This window comes from Crinia signifera, chromosome 1 (assembly GCF_055691185.1).
Source record: "Crinia signifera chromosome 1, ASM5569118v1, whole genome shotgun sequence".
Lineage (NCBI taxonomy): Eukaryota > Metazoa > Chordata > Amphibia > Anura > Myobatrachidae > Crinia > Crinia signifera.
In genome coordinates, this window is record NC_139217.1 from 49,596,030 (window position 1) to 49,612,820 (window position 16,791).

Consider the following 16,791-nt stretch of genomic DNA (forward strand, 5'->3'; position numbering starts at 1 on the left):
ATGACCCAGATCACCTAGCTGGTGCACAGCTGTAGTCATTTCTAACTGTCACTTTCAAACCTGCTGCATTCATTGCTGCTATAGATTCACAGGTTGCCTAAAAGCGATATGGTCGCTTGGTCGACACACATTAGGTCGACCACTAAAGGTCAACATGAAATAGCTCGGCAGGGTCAGAAGGTCAACAGTCAAAAGGTCGACATGAGTATAACTTTTTTTTTTTCCCAACAGGCTGTATTTCATACAATAGAAGCTGGAAGAGAGACGTCCCCAGCGCTTCACACAAAAATTATAACCAATTACTTCCCTGTACAGTCAAGCGGCATGTACAAATTCCAAGGCTGTTACGATGCAGTCAGAAGTTCTCATTTAAAGAAACCTCAGCATCATGGGTTCATGCAATGAGAATAATAACTTCATAGCATAAAATTCACATAGAAATACAACATGTACACAAAAAACACAAATAGCACAAAGTTTCCCAGGAGCTTATTAATGTTGTGTAGCTTATTACCAAAGATGGTGGAGCTGTGAACCCTATGAGCCATACCTGCCTAAAAAGCCGTGAACTGTTGGTATATCTTGGGCAGGTTTGGCCACCCCTGATCTAGGCAATGTAGAATCTTCAGTGTCTGGATCAGGGGTGGCCATTACTAATCTCTACATAAGCGCCCCCTCTCTAAGTATTCCCCAAACCTGTTCACCAAAGACTCCATAGCATAACATTATACAGGAGCGCTAGAAGTGACCCCATAAATACCTAATAGCTTCAGAAATCTCTCCTATGACCTCCCCTCCCTCATCCGGGGTCTGTGACATAACCTGCTGCCTCCACAACATAGCAGCCTACCCTCCTGCAGGAGACTCCCTGAAATAGCAGCAATCTCCCTCTCTCCCTGATTAGTCTGGCAATCTCCCTCATGTCACCTAACCCACATTACACTGTTACATCATAGTTACCTCCCCTCCTGCATGAGACTCCCTGAAATAGCAGCAATCTCCCTCTCTCCCTGATTAGTCTGGCAATCTCCCACATTTCAACTAGCCCACATTATGTAGCTGTAGATAGATAGATAAATTTACAATGAATCATCAGCGCCATTCCCAGTATTGGTGATAAAACACAATGATCCCCATGGCTACATACAGGTCTTGTGGCCATTTATATGGAACCACGTGTAGATGTACAATCCCTGACACATATCCGTAACTTTTCTTTAGCAAGTATAGTAGCTCTTACTAACTGCTTTGGGGCATTTTAAAAGATTCCTCTCAGATGTAGCAGTACACACCCATGCTTCTTGGTGCCACGTTGAATCTCTTTTCACAATCTCTCCATATATGGAACTAGCCACGCCCTTTGGGTGGACCATGACACGCCCCCTCAATGGGGCGTTGTGCAAAATTATACTACCAACTATAATCTCCCCAAAACTAGTTTTTAAAAGTAGGCAAGTATGCTCCACGCTTCACTCCCTTTACTGGGATTTGGAAAAAATCATCAACACAGGTGGGTGCCTCCTGTAAATAGGCAAATCATGTAGTTTACAAATCACACACACTATTGGAGGGGGAACATTGAGGAGTAGAAAGGTTCCAAGGTGTATTAGCTATCTTTTGTACTTTTTGCCCAATAAATATACAAAGACAATACGTCAAGATGCCCATACACTATCCGATTTTGGGCGGATTTCAGCACTTTGGGCCGATAAATTGTGTGAAATCGGCCCTGGTCAGAAGGTCGGCCAGGCTGCACATAAGATCATGTCCGACCTTAAGTGGTTTTACTGTAGTGGGCGCTGGTGCTGAAGCAAGCCATGAGGAGCAGCGGGGCGGGCAACGGATGGTGGTGCTGCATTGGGTGGTGAGGAGCAGTAGGGCGGGCGGCGGGTGCTGAGCACTAGTGGGTGTGTTCAGCAGGACGGGCATTAGAATATTAAAATAAACTGTCGAATTACTAGACAGCCGCTGATTGGCTGAGAGCTCTCTCTCTCAGCCAATCAGAATGCCGGCCAGTCAAATGACAGGTTATTTTAATAATTTCTAATACAGTGCTAAACATCCTGTAAATGGCCCGCTAGCGCTCAGCACCCGCCACCCTGCTCCTCACCACCTGAACCAGCTCCCTGGTTTTACATGTGATAAATCGCAATGCTAGAAGCTACCACAGCAGAGAGTGACACCCCAGACAAGAAAGAGGAACTGCACAGGTTTTGAAAAGGAGCAGGGTGCTAGAATGAACACACTCTCTCTCTCTGTCTCATACAATGCTCCATATAATACCTTCAGTTTATGAAGAATGGTAATAAAATATTTGGACGGTTTTTGTTTTAGCATAAGGAGCAGTTACGGCTATTGGTAATGATCTGTATATGAATCATCCGCATATTTTCGGGTCAGATGATCCAAAAAAAAAAAAATAAATAAAAAAAGTGAACAATGACAAATCTGCCTTTTGTCAGACTCCTACCATAAAGAACAATGCTTGTGATAATAAAAAGCACACTTGGGTGTGTGACACAGACATGCCTAGAACCATCTTCGCTGCGTCACCTCCCTACACAACTTCCACATGTATTCGGGACCTGCTGACAGTCGCAAGGTCTGGTATAAATAAATAACCACAACCTATTTAATAGTCCAAGCTCGAGGGTAATCTATATTTTAAACTAGACAAATAAATAAATGTAGATTTGTCAGCTGTCCTACAGTCGCACTAAGCAGAGGTGGGTAGATTGTAGTTGTGAGTACGGTACTTGTTTCCTAGCACGGCCATAATCTTATGGATCGTGTACCTTTAAGTTAAGGTACACGATCCACACGATGGACCCGATTTCCTTTGAAATCAGGTCCATTTGGCCGGCTAAGACACAATATCGGGGGCATCGCGTCGGTCGGGACCATTAACATTGGTCCCGACGCGACCGACGCGATGCCCCCGATTTTTCCATAGGCTTCAATGTTAAAAAATATTTTAACATTGAAATCGTGTCGGGAAAGGTAAAATATCGGGGGCATCGCGTCGGTCCCATTAACATTGGTCCCAACGCGATGCCCCCGATTTTTCCATAGGCTTCAATGTTAAAATATTTTTTAACATTGAAATCGTGAGAAAATGTGAAAAATGTGAAATGGGCCAATATGACCCATTTCACATTATAGATGTCCCCGTCGTCACCCCACGATAGACGCCAACCCGAAGCGTGGCGAGCGCAGCGAGCCCGGGAGGGGCGGCGGTGCGCGTCCTCCGACCTTTTCATTCCCCTACTATCCACGTCGGCGTGGAGTTGAGAATAGAAGTGTGGCGAGCGCAGCGCGCCACCGAGCCCGAAGCGTGGCGAGCGCAGCGCGCCCCGCGAGGGGACGCGTATAACTTCACAGGTATACGCGTGCGCTCGCCACGCTTCGGGCTCGGTGGCTCGCTGCGATCGCCACACTATTCTATTCTCAACTCCACGCCGACGTGGATAGTAGAGGAATGAAAAGGTCGGAGGACGCGCACCGCTGCGCTCGCCACGCTTCGGGTTGGCGTCTATCGTGGGGTGGGGTTTACGCCGTTAAATTTGGGGGGGTTGGGAATATTTTACATTGAATCCAATGTAAAATCGGGTCCCAGGGACCCGATTTACATTTCATTCAATCAAAAAATCGGGTCGGTCGCGTCGATCGCATCGCATGCGACCAAATCGCATGCGATCGACCCGATTTTTCCGACACGACCACCCCAATGTAAATCGGTGTGGCCGTGCTAGGAAACAAGTACCGTGAGTACTACTATAAGCCGTCTATACATTTATTTGGCTTGAAACTCTAACACACCCTTTAAGCTAGCTTAACTAAAAATAACTCACGCTGAGACAATAAAGACACGGACACCGTAACAATTAGATTTAAAGGCCATAAGTATATTTATTAACGTGGTATGACCCTCTCGTAAAGGGCTGGCAATAAGGCGCCACGGAATGCCCAGCTCTAGTCACATCTCAAAATGGCGGCGACTTAAACGCCCCAACTGATTATATTAAATATGGGACGACTGAGACGGCCCATCTGTCTAAGGCACAACCTAACGCTGGGAAGTCTCACCACCCCCGCTCTGGCCGGTGTGGACACTCCGCTGACGGAGTGCCCACCGCGCCCCCCCGCAAAGGCAGGACACCCTGCCGTCTTTCCAGGGGGCAGTGCCTCCCAGCGCCCTCTCATGCCACAAGTGACCGCTGGACCGTGACGCCCTACCGCCTTAGCTGAGAAAATGGTAAATGTACCAATGATTTGACTATAAATTGAAATGCCGAAGGCAAGGGAGGGTGGGTGGGACTGAAGAAAATCTGCAAGAGGAAGTACCCCTGTAAGGACCTGCCTATATATACCCCTCTCCCTAAGCTCACGCCCCCCCCTCCAGTTCACCCAAAGGCTACTTAAACAAAACTGAAACCAACTTTAAACACACTAGCAGTCATTAACTCTTTCCTGCCAAACCAAAAAATGTAAGTCTCTTAAGTACGCTCTGGCTTAGGCAGCCCTTGCTTAATCTAAACAGCATCCCTTTTTTATATGGAAGTGGGGGGAGGGGAGTTATCAGAATCAAGATGCTGCAGCTAGACGCAGTGGGCTCGTAATGGTCTCCCTGACAACGTGCATGTACTGTGGCATAATCTGAAAGGGGCATTACGGTGGGGGTCAATAACATGGTGCAAGGGGCATTACTGGGTGGAGTAAAATGTGGTGCAAGGAGCGTAATATGGTGCATTACTGTGGGTGAAAGGTTGTAATGTATTGCAAGGCCACACCTGTTGCAGTGAGGGCAGGCCATGCCCCCTAATGTGTAGGGGTATGTATATACCGTGACACACAGAGCCCATCCAGTGGGGCAGTAGCCGATGCCTGGCGCAGCTCTCTAAAGGGCCCTACACACAGAGAGATTTGAGCTCAATTTAAATAATGGGTTAGAATGGAGGGGGGGGGGGGTCATATGACAAGTCACATTGGTGCAATAGTGCCCCCCCCCCCAAATACATAAAAGTTAGTGATAGTGCCCCCCTTAAAACATAATGCCCCCCCCCCAAACACCCTGCATTGCACCCATCAAATACTATGCCCCGCACTGCACCCATACTGTGTCCCACAAAGCCCTGCTTGCACAGGAGGAGAAACCTCACATACCCTAAACTGCAGCCACAGATCCAGCTACTTGCCCAGTCACCTCCTGGAGAGGGTCATGTTGGGAGGTATGCAGTCAGCACAGAGCCCAGCACATGCCCAGTCAGCACAGAGCCCAGCACATGCCCAGTCAGCACAGAGCCCAGCACATGCCGAAGCACCAGAGCCATCACTGCCTGAGCTACACTTCTTGCAGCGTTCACTCAGCCGCTGGGGCGCCGAGGCGGAGTGCTGCCAGTGCCGGGCGGTACTCGTGGTGCTCTCCATGCGCTCACCTGCCGGTAGGAGCCGGCTCCGCCGTCTAGAGGGGCAGCGTCATGGGGGCCTCCGCTCGGCTGAATGCTCAGAAGGCCACCGCACACAGAGATGTGTGGGCCTTCTGAGCGACAATAAGAAGCAGGTCTGTTATGTATTGTGGTCCCGCGCATCCCTGCCGCTGGGTGAGCCACACACACAGTCAGACACTTTCTGAGCGATTATGTGAAAGTGGCTGAATATTGCTCTGTGTGTAGGCATCTGAAGTGTTCATTCAAGCACCCTGCATCTTTCTAAATTCATGAAGTGCCTCTTCCCTGCCTGGGGTGTCTCTAGCACAAATCTGGTCTTCTTATCAGTGCTGAAATACTGATCACACTGTGCTAGAAGCAGAGAGCGACACCCCAGGCAGGAAAGAGTAACTGCACAGGTTTTGGAAGATGCAGGGCGCTAAAACACCACCACTCCCTGTATACCATCATAGCTGTATATTAACACCATTACCAAACTGATGACAATTTTGTCAGTCTCATATAAAATTGATATTTAACCAATATACAGGTGCCCTCATACACCTAGCGTTTTTACATTTTGCAGGTTATTTGTATTGGCAGAGTGTATATAAGTACGTGCAGTGTGGTTGTTAGACCTCACACTTAGAAGATATAACCAGTTTGAAGGGTTTATTCAAGTGGCAGGCTTGTAGGTTACAACAGTACTTTAGTAGTTAACTTCAAGCGGTAATACAACTTGTACATTTGGTAACGACAGTCTCTGGTTGTTACTTAGCTGTAGCGTTTTGGCGCGTGCAGGGTAAATGACAGTCTGCTGGTTTACGCTGCGGTATCTCTCCCAGTCTCGCTGCTGCCAATGATGACTGATCTCCCTGTGCAAAAGGTCACGCTGGTAACGGGTTTACAGCGGGGACTTGCTCCTATGCGCTCCGGTGCACGTGGAGCTACAAACAGCATGGACGGAGTCACACACGATCTGAGGCACACTCTAACGCGGGGACTTCCTCACAGGAAAGAGTAACGCTGCTAGCAGGGTCAGGGGTCTCTGCCCTGCTATTCGCTTAAGCGACCTGTCACTCAGGGTGACGCTTAACTACGTTGGCTGCAAGGGGAAAAGGCAGACTGAAAGTCTTGCACTAAACAGTGTATGCGGAGACAGGCGCTGAGCGCTGCTATCTAACACTCCCCCTCGCTTAAGGCTGTCTTCGGCTACATAAAAGAACTCAATACAATGCTTTGTCCTTTTGTAATACCTGTAACCGAAAATATGGTTAGAGAGAAAAGACATTCAGAACATCAAAAACTTCAAATCAACATTTTTGAACTTAGACAAGTCCACAGTCCTTCACGAACTTAGTAAGCAAGTTTCCCGACAGTCCTTTAGTAAGCATGTCAGCGACATTCTGTTCACTTGCAATGTATTCAACATCGATGGACTTGTTCTCCACTAGTTCTCTGATGAAGTGATGTCTTATCGCGATGTGCTTTGACCTTCCATGGTGCTTGGTAGTACAGGAAAGATCTATTGCTCCCCTGTTATCACATGCGATACTGATAGTCTCTTCTTCATAAAGTAGACCTAACTCACACAAAGTCTCTTTGATCCAGAGTGCTTCTTTTGATGTCTCTGTAAGAGCCATGTATTCGGCCTCGGTTGTTGAGAGAGCAACGGTCGGTTGTTTTCTACTCGCCCAACTAACTGCTGCTCCGGCCAGTGTGAACAGGTAACCGGTGTGGGAACGACGATCATCTTCATCTGCTCCCCAGTCGGCATCGCAGAAGACTTTCAAATTTGAATTGCTTGTCTTGGCGAATTTTAATTTCAAGGAACTTGTACCTTTTAGGTATCTCAGAATCCTCTTCACTGCGATCCAATGTTGTCTTCCAGGATTTATTGCAAATTGGCTCACCCGACTGACTGCATGAGTGATGTCTGGACGAGTTCCAATACTTGCATACATAAGACTTCCAACCACGTTCTTGTAAGGAACATCTTGCATTTCCTCTATTTCTTCTTGTGTGGTTGGTGACATACCTTTTGTAATCTTGATGCTTTTGTCAATTGGTGTATTCACTGACTTGGAGTCTGCCATCCCATACTTCAAGATTGTTGCCTCGATGTACGTTTGTTGGTCAACTGTGACTGTTCCCTTTTGCAAGTTTTGAACAATCCTCATGCCCAACAGATGATTGGCTGGACCTAAATCTTTCAACTTGAATCTCTGTTTCAGTTGATCTCTTACACTTGTGATGTGATCTTCGTGACCTGCTATAAGTATATCATCCACATAGACTGCTATGATGAACAACTTTTCTCCCAGAGTTTTGTGATAAAGGCAGTGGTCAGTCTCTGATCTAATAAAATTCATTTCAAGCAGTACTGTGTCCAATTTTATGTACCAGCAACGACCACTCTGCTTCAGGCCATATATGGATTTCTTCAGAAGACACACTTTCTCTGTCTGAAGTTCATTCTCATCATAATGATCTGGTGATTCCATATAGATCTCTTCAAGTAGTTCTCCATTTAGAAACGCTGAATCGAAGTCTAATTGGTATAGCAGTAAGTCTTGTAAAGTGGCGACTGCAATTACTAATCTGAGAGTGTTATACCTCGCAACAGGTGAGTATATCTCCCCATAGTCAATTCCGGATCTCTGTGTGTATCCCTTAGCAACAAGACGGGCTTTGTAACGGGCAACTTCTCCGTCTGAATTTAACTTCTTGCAGAAGACCCACTTGTTCTTGACTGTCTTGCGGTTGCTTGGCCTATTTACTATGGTCCAAGTATCGTTCTCTCTCAGTGCTGATAACTCTGTGTCTATTGCAGATTTCCATTTCGCCCAATCACTGCACGCTTTCGCTTCTTGAATACTCTGAGGTTCACTGAAAGCAATATTCGCATATTCTTCCTCATATCTTCTGGCTGGTATGCCCTTGTTTCTTCTTACAGAAGCTCTTTTAGTTGGTTCACTTCCTTCTTCAGTATTTTCTGTTGCAGGTATGCTTTCTATTTCACATACCTCTACTAGTGCTTGCTTTTCTTGCTCTTTTGCTTTTGTGGGTGATGCTGTTTCTTGAAATATCACATCTCTTGATTTCAGAAGACGTCTGTTCTCTGCATCCCAGAGCCTGTACCCTTTGCTCTCCTCACAATAGCCTAGCAATATGCACTGTCTTGATTTTGGGTCAAGTTTCTTCCTTCTCTCTTTTGGTATATGTGCATAAGCTCTGCTCCCAAAGACACGGAGGTGACTGATGTCTGGCTTCTTCCCAGACCAGGCCTCTAAGGGAGTTTTTCCCTTCACGGCCACTGTAGGTGTTCTGTTTTTCAGGTATACTGCAGTAGATACAGCTTCTGCCCAAAAACTCTTCTCCAGGCCAGCATCGTTCACCATCGCTCGTGCTCTTTCAACGATTGTTCTGTTCGCCCTTTCACTTACGCCATTCTGTTCAGGCGTGTAGGCCATCGTCAGCTGATGCTTTATGCCATGCCTTTTTAGGAAGTCGGTTAGTACTTCATTTTCGTACTCTCCCCCATTGTCGGATCTCAGGACCTTTAGCTTTAGGCCCGTCTGAGTTTCCACTAGGTTCTTGTACTCCACAATTTTCTTGACCACTTCACTTTTCTTCCTTATGAAGTATACGTGTGTCATTCTTGTGGCGTCATCGATGAGAGTCATGAAGTACTTGTAACCACTGGTTGACTCCTCTTCCATTGGTCCGCACACATCTGTGTGCACCAGAGCTAATTAGGTTTCTGCTCTGCCTGCTGACTTGGGAAATGGGTTGCGGGTCTGCTTGCCTTTTATGCAACTCTCGCACACAGGTCTTCCGGTGTCTTTCACTGTGATTCCTGTTGCCATCCCATCAGCTAATTTCTGGACATTATCATATCCTAAGTGTCCCAAACGTCTGTGCCAGAGCTCCATGGACTCATTTTCAGCAGAGGCTGCCAAAGCTACATATTCATCTGTGTCTAGGACGTATAGTTGGTTGCATCGGGTTGCTGAAGCAATTACAGTCCCTCTTTCATTATGCACCATGCACTTGCCCTTTGCAAACTGGACTCTGTAGCCTTTTGCCTCGAGTACGCTGATAGCGATGAGGTTACTTCCCAATTCTGGTACATACAGGACGTCTTGGATATCTGTGACTACTGTCTGTCCCTCAATTCTTAGTCTCACTGTGATTGTCCCAACACTTGAAGCAGTAAGGATCTTTTCACCAATCCCGGTAACTGTTGTGGGGTTACACTGTGTTAAAGAATTGAACCACTCCTTGTTGCAGCTGAAGTGTCTAGAGGCTCCCGAGTCCATGTACCAGAGATCCCTCCTTGGCTTGTCTGTTACATTCAGTGCTGACTCGTTCTTCTTATCATGCCGCTTGTGCATGCCACTAGTGTTCTTCAGCCTGCATTCTGAAGCCTTGTGCCCTACTTTGTGGCACGCATAACATTTGAATGTGCATTTCTTGGGTTTCGCACCCTTTGCTACTAAGGCAGAACCTTCAGCTATGGCATCTTTGTGGATTCTCTCTTGGAACTGTAGTAGTTTGGCTCTCACAACTTCAGTTGTAAGCTTGGTCTCATTTGACTCTAGTGCGACAACCAGAAAGTCAAATTCCTCTGTCAAATTCTGCAGCATTACCATTGCTACTTCTTCCTCATCCACTTTTGCTCCTACACACGCCAATTGCTGAGCTATCGATAGTATTTTATCAATATAATCGTTCATGTCCTTGCATGCATTCAATTTTGTTCCATACAGTGTGCGTCTCAGACTTATCCTTCTCATTAAGCCTTTATTTTCATAAGCACCTTGCAGAGTTGTCCACATGTCCTTAGCGGACTCCTTCCCACAGATAGTAGAATAAACATGCTGCTCCACAGCCAGGCCTATTGTGCCAATGGCCTTGTCTACCTCTTCTGGGTTTGGACTATCTCCTGGGGCTATTGTGACTTTCCATAGCTTCTCCCTCTTAAGCTGCATTTCCATAGCGAACTTCCATGTAGTGTAATTCTCTGAGCCTTTGAGCTTTGGAAAGTTCATGCTATGCCCTGTACTGTGCATTCTCGTTAACTCTTCCACAAATGGCAATTTAGAAATAATTCCTTTGTGTTCTTTTATGTACTGCGCTAGCACTTTGTCTTCAGGGGGTTAATCTTCGCGCACGTGACGTGCTGGGCCCATAACCTATTGGCAGAGTGTATATAAGTACGTGCAGTGTGGTTGTTAGACCTCACACTTAGAAGATATAACCAGTTTGAAGGGTTTATTCAAGTGGCAGGCTTGTAGGTTACAACAGTACTTTAGTAGTTAACTTCAAGCGGTAATACAACTTGTACATTTGGTAACGACAGTCTCTGGTTGTTACTTAGCTGTAGCGTTTTGGCGCGTGCAGGGTAAATGACAGTCTGCTGGTTTACGCTGCGGTATCTCTCCCAGTCTCGCTGCTGCCAATGATGACTGATCTCCCTGTGCAAAAGGTCACGCTGGTAACGGGTTTACAGCGGGGACTTGCTCCTATGCGCTCCGGTGCACGTGGAGCTACAAACAGCATGGACGGAGTCACACACGATCTGAGGCACACTCTAACGCGGGGACTTCCTCACAGGAAAGAGTAACGCTGCTAGCAGGGTCAGGGGTCTCTGCCCTGCTATTCGCTTAAGCGACCTGTCACTCAGGGTGACGCTTAACTACGTTGGCTGCAAGGGGAAAAGGCAGACTGAAAGTCTTGCACTAAACAGTGTATGCGGAGACAGGCGCTGAGCGCTGCTATCTAACAATTTGCACCACTTCACCTCTTTAGTGGCAGAGCCAGCCTCGGCTCGGACAGGATCTTATTTTTCCAGTGTTCCTTCCTTGGTGATACCTGCAATCCCAGAAGGCACTGCTGTTCCCACAGTTCCTGGGAGAGATCTCATGAGTGCAGTGTGAAAGGGTACATTCCCGGTTAGAGTCCCAGGAAGCATCCGGGAACACATTCCCGGGTATGACCCGGCTCTGCGAGTGTGAAAGGGGTATCAGTCGTATGATGTACAAGTGTCAGACATGACCAAGACGCACATTCTGAGTGAGAAAGACGTGTGGACCTGAAGTGAAGTGTCCAGACGAGGCTGAGGGATAATTGTCGGGACTTGAGCAACGTTGGCTGAGTACATTAATTCTGTAGCGGAGAAAGATTTTATTTGTCCTTGTGATGGGTCCCAAATACTTTGTAAGATAAAGTGGTGATATTGGAGGGGTTGGGGAATTTACAACATACAGCAAATGTCAGTAATCCTGATAATGGACACACACACACACAGCAGCTTCAGCTTACTGCGTAATACTGATTGCACCTAACTCCAAAGCCAATGTAAACAGAAAGTCAAACATCTCCGGTTCTAGGAAACACACACACACACACACACACACACACACACACACACACACTTACTTCTTTCCATTCATAGCATCTTCCCCAATTCTACAATTCTGCATGACTGTAGTTAACCCTTTAGCTGGCAACGTTGCTAGCAAGGTCACATCGGGTAAGGGTCATTAGGACGACCCCCAAAGTCTAACATGGCCTTAGGTCAACACATGAAAAGGTTGACATGGCTGTAGGTTGAAAGGGTCATAAGGTCGACACGAGCATTATGTTGACATGGATTTAAAAAAAAAAATTGTCCCAAATGTCGACACAGTCAACATGGAACCATATCGGTGCATCGCCGCATTTCCCTCCACATCCTAGTGGATGGAAGGGCATGAAATACCGCCTGTCAGCACATGTCGTCGCCCCCCCCCCCCCCCCCCCACACACAAAAAAAGTGAAAAACCCATGTCAACCTTTTGACCCGTGACCTTTACCACGTCGACCTAATGACCCAGTTGACCTACAGCGATGGTTGGAGTTTTTTTAAGGCGCTATTGTAAACATACAAACATATATAGTGTAAAATATATAAGTATATAAGTGGGGTAAAATAGGATAAAATATGTGCTTGCCTGTGGAAAAAAGATGATTAGGATAAAATGTATACAGCTCTTTTTAGAGTACTGTTGGGTTTTAGCGTTTTGCGGAGGTTCCGGGGATTGGCGCTTGGGTGAAACAGTTCTACACTTTCCCTACAATACCTCGCGGTTGTCCTGCGGGGATGTCCGTGCAGAGCTGTCACTCTCGATGTCTTCAGCGTCAGCTTCACCCGGCTTCTCCGTCCGATCGTGGTGACCGGAAGTTCGGGTAGCGTGTTTCCGGTCCTTCGTTACACGCTCCCGACAATGTGTGTCCAACGCGTTTCAAGTTTGGCACTCTTCATCAAGGATGAAGAGTGCCAAACTTGAAACGCGTTGGACACACATTGTCGGGAGCGTGTAACGAAGGACCGGAAACACGCTACCCGAACTTCCGGTCACCACGATCGGACGGAGAAGCCGGGTGAAGCTGACGCTGAAGACATCGAGAGTGACAGCTCTGCACGGACATCCCCGCAGGACAACCGCGAGGTATTGTAGGGAAAGTGTAGAACTGTTTCACCCAAGCGCCAATCCCCGGAACCTCCGCAAAACGCTAAAACCCAACAGTACTCTAAAAAGAGCTGTATACATTTTATCCTAATCATCTTTTTTCCACAGGCAAGCACATATTTTATCCTATTTTACCCCACTTATATACTTATATATTTTACACTATATATGTTTGTATGTTTACAATAGCGCCTTAAAAAAAAACTCCAACCAAACTATACCCTAATTAAGGCAGCTGAAATATCGCCAGCGCAGAAACATAAACCAATCCTATCTGACCTACAGCGATGTCGACCTTTTCACGTGTGCCAATGCATGTCAACCTTCGGTGTGTCGACTGTATACCGTTCACATCATATGGGACCCTGCCGCCCCACTGTGTGCCCCAGCTTAAGAAGAGGAGTTCCATTCTCTCCATTGGACCCGGCAGTGAGGCGGCGCTGTGTGACCATCGTCATCCTTGACGGAATCCCACCTCAGTATGACGTGTAGACGGCATGTGCCGAAGATCAGAGGTCAAGTAGGGGGAACTTAAGGCAGATTTATTAAGCCCGGTGAAGTTATAATATGGCCAGTACTTTATCACTGGACAATCAGCTCATAACTGCCACTTTTCAAACCCAGCTTGTAACTTGACAGTTAGGAAGTACCAGCCACTTTAGCACTTCACCGAGCTTAATAAATCTGCCCTTTAGTTCCTCCCCAGCACTATTTGGCAGGGGGTCATCAGACACTCCTGATACACACATAAATAAATAAGATGCTGGGGGGGGGGGGTTAAAGAATAATGGACTTGCTCCAGCCGTGTGATTTCACCTCACACCCTGACCCGAGGGTAACTCAGACATCTGATGGTAACAGATCTGTAGGCTGTGGACACAGCAGTGTATTACAGAGGCCAAAAGTGGGACCCAGCAGCAGTTCTGCTGTACAGTAGCTGCCACGTCTGAATCAGCCCCTGAGGCCGCAGATATTAGATTCTCCAAGGACACCCAGAATGCCATTGGAAATAAATATACTTATTGTAGATCAGTACAATAAAAAGGAACAGCATCAATAATCAGCAAAGACAACGTGTCACTTTGGTGCCCACATAGGACATTCGTTATCCATACAAAGATTATACACTTCCTACAGTTTAATAGTTCCATACGCTCTCCTTCCAGGGAACCTCAGGGCTTACATTATATAAAGTCCCTGTACCCGTCTACCAGGTGGAAACGCATATCACAGCGCAGACACTGACCGCTGCCATTCCTCTCACTAAAAATACAGGTGTAGATGTATGCAGCAGTGATCAGGGAGGAGAAGTGATAAAGTGCCTGGTACTCTATCACCGGCCAATCAGCTCCTGACTGTCCCATTTGAAACCCAGCCTGTAACTTAACAGTCAGGAGCTGATTGGCCGGTGATAGAGTACCAGGCACTTTATCACTTCTCCTCCCTGATCACTGCTGCATACATCTACCCCTGAGTTACAGAATTAAATAAATACTATACAGACAGAGGGGAACTCGGCTTTAGATTTTACAGGCGGTGTTTGGTTGGTAAATCACCTTTTTATCTCCAAGCTTTCATAAATAACCCCCAAATCATATAACATAGTATGGATGATAAACTAGCAAACAGGACCCGCTTCCCTCGTCCTCTGCCTGTTTTTATACAGTTCTATTACTGTTTAGTTCCCGAATGTAAAGAGTAATGCAATATACTGGCCTTATAGAAAAACATGTTAATAAATAATAAAATGGTTTACTTTCTGTTAGCAATAAAACTGCTTATGTATTATAAAGCAACCTCTGTGATCATTACATTATACCTCGCCAAGTAGCCGTGTATTTGTATATGTGACTTCTAATATCCTTCTATTCACCCTCAACGTGCTTTGTTCTATATTCGGGCACTCACCGTTGTTGGGGTATGCTCCAGGTGGGCAGGCGGAGCACTCAGTAATGTTTATGGAGCTGCAGTTGGCATCCAGAGTAGATGGGATATCAGTAGGGGACAGCTGAGTATTCACCAGGCATGCTGCAAGGAATTAGCAGAACAAGACAATTACAGGAATTCTGCAGCAGTCTGGTTACCAGACTTACATAAGAAGTAACATTGCGGCAAGAGTCGCATTATCTTACTCATACACCGAAACATAGGGCCTTATTCTAGTTCATTCTTTCTGAACAAATCTTTCTTAGATGGACAAAACCATGTGCACTGCAGGTGGGGCAGATGTTACTTGTGCAGAGAATTCGATTTGGGTGGGGGTTTTACTTCAAAGTGAGATCTATATTGCAGTGTAAAAATAAAGCAGCCAGTATTTACCCTGCACAGAAACAAAATAACTCACCCAAATCTAATTCTCTCTGCACATTTTACATCTGCCCCCCTGCAGTTCACATGGTTTTGTCCATCTAAGAAGGATTTTGTCAAAAAGAGTGAACTAGAATAAGGCCCATAATTCTGAGAAGAGAAATTTGCAATGTATACACGGAAGGAGGTTTCATTAAAGGCGTATTTACAATACAAACAAACATTGTAAAATCTGCACAACAGTATTAGTCCCGGCTTTGTCTACTGGTTACACAAAGTGTAATAATATATATTATTATTATTATTATTATTTTTTTAAGCAAAAGCTGCAAACAAACAAACAGACCTGAGGCTGCATCTGATTAATAAGACGGGGGCTATGTTGGATTAGACTAGGATATAACTCACCTATAAGGCACACACCGCTGACAGCCCACCAGAGTCTGCCGTCGCTCATGGTTACAGCGACATGTCCTCAGCTGGGACACCAGGCTCTATGGAACAGCGAGACAACCACAGTCACCAGAAACTAAACCTTCCTCCTCCTCTCCCAGCTGCAACTTCTTCTGTTCTGTCTCTGAGTCATCACCTGACTCACATCATGTGCTGGCCTCAATCTCATTCACTGGGACTGTTCCCTCCCTAAACTATTGTTAATAGAGAGGAAGAGATTATATATCCCTATAATATCCACATAATATATGTAATCTATCCATTTTATAAGTGTTTGTTTGGGGGTCTGATGCGGGTTTCACAATTGTGTAGCCGGTGATGGTCACTTTCCCAGGTAGGATTAAGGCCAGAGTTTGCCAACTCCAGTCCTCGAGAGCTACCAACAGTTCACGTTTTCCAGCTCACCTCACAGGAGCACTCATTACTGACATAGGGGCCCATTTATCAAACCATATTTGCAGCTAAATCCGTTTTCGGGGTTTAGCCGCAAATATTAAGTATCTCCTAAATGTATCAAAGGGGGACCGCAGCAGTGATCTCCGATCCCTGCTGCGATCCTCCCTGCAGTGCCGCCGGCCGCATCCCCCTTAGATTTCTATGGGGGGATGCAAAGCTGCCCGATGTATAAACATCGGGCAGCCCGGCATCGCACCCCTGGGCTATCGCCATTCTGGGATGGCGATAGCCCATTGTAGCGTATGGCTACACATCGCACTGACCGAGTAGGGCAGTGCGGTAAGAATGGTCGGCTGGGGTCAGCGCATAACCGCGCATGCGCAGACCCCCGGCTTCCGGGTTAGGGCTTCGCAGGGACAGGCTCCTATCGGAGCCCTGTCCCTGCGCCCTTAAAAATGATACATTCGCCCGATGTGATCACATTTTACAATGCGATCCTGGGCGGTAATATTCCACCCAGATCGCATTGTAAATGCGATCTTGATAAATGCGCCCCTAACACATTTTAAAAGATCCACAGGTGGAGCTAAATTCTTCACTTGTGATTCTGGTCGGGATGTACTAAGCCGAAAATGCGGTAAACCCCCCCACCCCCGTTTTACCGCATTTTCATATGTACTAAAACCCCGCCA

General features: G+C 46.5%; 1 protein-coding gene across 1 annotated transcript in view; it reads right to left on the reverse strand.

The window, feature by feature from the left end:
* Window positions 1-15,870, reverse strand: part of LOC146010646 (uncharacterized) — a 42,145-nt gene extending 26,275 nt beyond the window's left edge. The window contains exons 1-2 of the mRNA XM_083151303.1: window positions 15,659-15,870; window positions 14,852-14,971 (exon numbers count right to left, since the gene is read on the reverse strand). Of these exons, the coding sequence (XP_083007429.1) occupies window positions 14,852-14,971; window positions 15,659-15,707 (169 nt within the window). The 5' untranslated portion in view covers window positions 15,708-15,870. The remainder of the gene's footprint in view (window positions 1-14,851; window positions 14,972-15,658) is intronic.
* Between the last annotated feature and the right edge of the window lie 921 nt (window positions 15,871-16,791).